At 56.7% G+C, this 4362-nt stretch overlaps 1 protein-coding gene across 1 annotated transcript; it reads right to left on the bottom strand.

The window, feature by feature from the left end:
- Nucleotides 1-177: 177 nt before the first annotated feature.
- Nucleotides 178-3622, bottom strand: PUNSTDRAFT_139575 (uncharacterized protein; the record flags this gene model as incomplete). Its single annotated transcript, XM_007389300.1, has 4 exons — nt 178-952; nt 1006-1533; nt 1594-3185; nt 3242-3622. 4 exons carry the CDS (start codon nt 3620-3622, stop codon nt 178-180), a joined length of 3276 nt encoding a protein of 1091 aa, XP_007389362.1.
- Between the last annotated feature and the right edge of the window lie 740 nt (nt 3623-4362).

Genomic DNA, 4362 nt, shown 5'->3' with positions numbered 1-4362 from the left:
TAACCCTAACCCTAACCCTAACCCTAACCCTAACCCTAACCCTAACCCTAACCCTAACCCTAACCCTAACCCTAACCCTAACCCTAACCCTAACCCTAACCCTAACCCTAACCCTAACCCTAACCCTAACCCTAACCCTAACCCTAACCCTAACCCTAACCCTAACTAACCCTAACCCTAACTAACCCTAACCCTAATAACGACCTTCGAGAAAAGCAGCAACGGCCTCAAAAAGTCCGGGAGCAACTTCGCGTTGATCTTGTGTTTGCCGGTCTGCTGCGTAGTCTTGTCGTAACCGGTCACAATGAAGATTTCGTCGCCGAACACGTAGATGCTTCTCATATGCCCATGCTGCGAGTTGGAGCCGAGCAATGCCTGCCATTCCGCCGCCCTACCGGGCGCACCGCAACAATACCATGTAGCTATCATTAAAAAGTCTTGAAGCTTGTTGTACGCGGCGAACACATCCTGGAGCTCTTCCTCAAAATACAGGATCTTGTCCCTGTTGTCCACACGAGTAATCTTCGTGAAACGGTCGCGGGTGAACTGATCATCCATCCATAGCTTTATCAGAAGTCTATCGTACTTGTCGTAATGGTTACCGGGATGGGCTACGAAGGAATAGTGAAGGGACCGATTGGTCGGTTCGTCGCGGATACCGACGCGAGTGAAATCGAAGACGTCGTCGTCCATCTTCCTCCCCATAAGGATCTTCTCCACGACGAGAAGCTCTATCTTGACGAGCTGAGCCTTGAACACGTCTCCGATCATTGGCATGCTGATGATCTTGCCGTCGTGATACCACCTGTCGTACTTGTTGTCGACGAACTCGAGGAGCGGCTTGCCCATGCTCGAGCGGGCCTCGGAGCACACGAATCGGTTCGCAGAGAATATATTGGCGAGGGCCGTGTTCGCGTGTATTTTCAGGTAGGGCTCGATGAATTTGTACGCTCTAGATAAACATATTCAGTGGACTGGAAAGCTGTGTGGGCTGTCGGTACGTACTTGAAGAAAGAGATCTTTGCTTCTTGAGAATGCAAAACGCCCTGAACGTAGATGCCGAGCCGGCATATGTAAACGGTGCGGGAAATGATGTGGCGAATAGCCTCCGCCGACTTCAGAGAGGCGTGTTCGTCGTAGCAACTGAGGACGAAGTAGTTATAGAGCGGGGTGAAGAACTTGTTCGGCTCGGATCCCTCGTTTTCGTGCGACAGAAGAGACCATAACAGGTGGTGGAGGACGCTGACAATCGGTTTATCGTGGCCGAAGCGATCCATGAACGGCTTGAGCAAACGGTGGGCGGCAAGTCTCTTCTTATTGGATACGGGCCCCTTTCCGGCTTTGTGCGCTGCGTCCAGAAGCTGCGCAAGTTCTAGAGCATGGCGTCGTTGATCATCCGTGAGCTCCAGGGAGAAATGGTTCGGCATAAGGCCGATAGCGGCTCTGATGACGAAGAGGAGGACGGGGAACACTTCGCGGACGTATATCTTCCACGTCTTGATGCGTCCCACATGGCCGGGATTGTTATCGCGTCTGATGGTGACGGTCAGTACAGGAAAAGAAGAAAAACAATAACGATCGTGGCGTACTCACATCCCGTTATTCGCCAACATTTCCCAAACGGTGTATGGCTCCCTTTGAAGCGCGTCGAGGGCGACGTCAACGTATCGCTCCATGTATAATCGCAGAAGCCCTAACGCCTCCGGGTCCTTCGAGCCGTCGAAAATCTCTTGGAGCTGAACGCCGGTGCGACCCTTCATGTATACGCGCCAGCCCTCCCTCATCTCGAATACGGACAGTTGGCGATCGTCCTCCGGTTCAGAAATAGGGACTTGCTCGAGCGAAACACGCTCGAGGTCGGCGTCGATGAGCTTCCAAGCCGTCGCTGCGGCGGCATCGTTGACGGGCTCGGGCAGGGAACGATACAAGACGGGAAAGAATCGTTTCTGGATCGTCTTGCTGAAGAATGTCTGCGCCATAGACCGATAGCACCGCTGAGCCAAAGGGACTGACTTCAGATCTTCGTGTGCACGGCATTGCGTATGCCGGCGAGCGAGCCCCGCTTCAGATATGGCTCCCGTGTGACAAAAAGCGCAGAAGACGATGGAAGGGTGTAGCGTAAGCCCGTGGATGATCCGCCGATTGCGAGGCCGTATGCGTTTCGCCTCGTCAGGGCCGACCAGACCGCGCCGTTCGCATAACTTTCGAAGAGAAATCTTGTTTTTCTTGCTCAACTTTCCGTTATGTTTGCTGTCGAAATGGCCGTTCAAAGCGGTGGGGTCGAGCGCGTAACCACATTTATGACATATGAGAACACGATACGTTAGGTTGACCGTACACTGAGCCTTTCTGAGCAGTTTCGCCGTCTTGTCCTCTCCGTCCTGCGGTAACTCATCTCGACCGAAGTGAACGGTGGCCTGGATCCGTGCAACTTCGGCGTCGCGCTCGTGTTGCCCTATCCCCTGCCAAACGTCCCTAGGGGCGTCCTCCCACTCCGACTCCGAGCCAACCTCGACGTCGACGTCGTCCTCGTCACCTAACACCAACCAGATCTTGTGGTCTTCGTCGTCCATGCTTTCAGGTTCCTCCTCTCCGACATGCACCATAGCCGCGGGGTAGTCAACGCCGTCTATGTCGTAGTAGTCGAAAAGGGGGCTCGACGACAGTGTGCCGACTTTAACTTCGACGTCGTCGTTGAAGCTCTCGGCCTCGCCCTCGTCCTCGTCCTCGTCTTCGTCTTCGTCCCCGAAATTGCTGTCGTCTTCGTCGTCCTCGCCCTCGTACTCGTCCTCGCCCTCGTCCTGGTCCTCGTCGTCGTCCTCATCCTCGTCGTAACGCTCATCGTCAGCGTCCTCTTCGACTTCGTCAGTCAATCTGGACTCGCAGCGGGCCTTCTTATGCTGACGAGGAGACGGGCGGGCGGTTTCTTCGTTCGACCTCTGGCGCTTGCTCCCAATGGAGGATGCCCGCTGGAGAGTCTCCGCCTGCGGAGCAGAATGCGGGAGTGGACGCGACTTCTCGTCCTGAGAGGGCCCGCCGGTCGACAGTGAGGACCGACCCGTGATACGGCGCGCCAGTGAGCCGATCATTCTGACGGCAGCATCGACAGCGGTCTGGGGTTGGAGCTGCTCGTCCGTGGAACCAGACGCGACAGTGGACGAGGCGGTATGCGTCAGCATGTGAGTCTGCGAATCGTCCACAGTGAGCACAAGGATTAACCAAGACGAACGGAGCCACTTACACGCGCCGCCCGGGCCCCTTTGCAGGACCGGCCGCAAGTCCAGCACTGAAAGTCCTCCGTGTTACCGATGCGCGTCGCTCGATGCTTGACGCCGTCAACGCGAACGTGCGTCTTCTTTTGGTGGTACTTCTCCGCGTGGGCCTTGTAAAGGCGGTCTTTGTCCTGTGGGTTGGGGCAATGCGGGCGATCGCAGTGATATAACGGGCCCGGCGGGTTGCTCTCGATCGCAGTCCCTTCTTCTGCGGGTGTAGAGGGTTGCGTGGTCGAAATGGTTGCAGCAACCGGCGTTGACGGAAGAGTCGGAGAAGACGGAGAAGTGGCACGCCCCGGTATAGGAGGGGGCGGGGCCGCCTGCGAGACAGACGGAATGGCGGAGTCCATCAATGACGAAACGATTCTCGTGTCGCGTTGGCGAATGACGAGGAGTGCGCTTGCCAGCACACGACTGCGAGCAGGCAACGATCTGGGCAAGCGTTACGGCCTGGAATGAGCGCCCAAGGAGTTGGTCTTGATCCTCCGAACCGATGGGGGGGCGGGGGGCCGTGAAGTATCACCGAGATTATATCGGTGCGAAGCTGTTTAAAAAAAATAACCGTAACGGATCGCCGAAGGCAATCCGTCCGCTGCGTTGACCGAAGTCCCCGCGTGCGGTCGTTAGGGCGAAGCCCCAGCGAATGATCAAGGGCACCACAGGAGAGGGACGGCGACTTACTCACCGTGATGGTTAGTCTGCGGGTGCAAGAAGGGGGGGGGGGCGCCGTCAGTACCGGGTGTATGCGCGTGTATGCGCGGACTGACTTGCCTTGCTCGTGAACGGGGGCGGAAGGAAAAGAACTTGAACGCCCGCATCGCGAGCGTTCAAGTTCTTAAAGAAAATCTGAAACGCAACAAGAAATCAGCAAGGCATAGCGATGTACAAAACGAGACCTCCGGAAGAGTCCGACGCAAGTGCGTCGGACACCGGAGGCGGCGGGCAGGGGGATCGTCGCAAAGAAAAAAAAGAAGACGCACCGGGCGGCTTCCACGAGCCGCCGCCCCACCCCTCAACGCCCCTGTCTTGCGGGCAGAAACACCGCGTTGGCGGTGTCCATCGCGAGCGCGCTGTTGAGCGCGGCGGATTC

Source organism: Punctularia strigosozonata (genome assembly GCF_000264995.1).
Source record: "Punctularia strigosozonata HHB-11173 SS5 unplaced genomic scaffold PUNSTscaffold_36, whole genome shotgun sequence".
NCBI classification, from domain to species: domain Eukaryota; kingdom Fungi; phylum Basidiomycota; class Agaricomycetes; order Corticiales; family Punctulariaceae; genus Punctularia; species Punctularia strigosozonata.
Note: the sequence above shows the minus strand (reverse complement) of the source record. Positions and strands in the feature narration are given on the sequence as shown.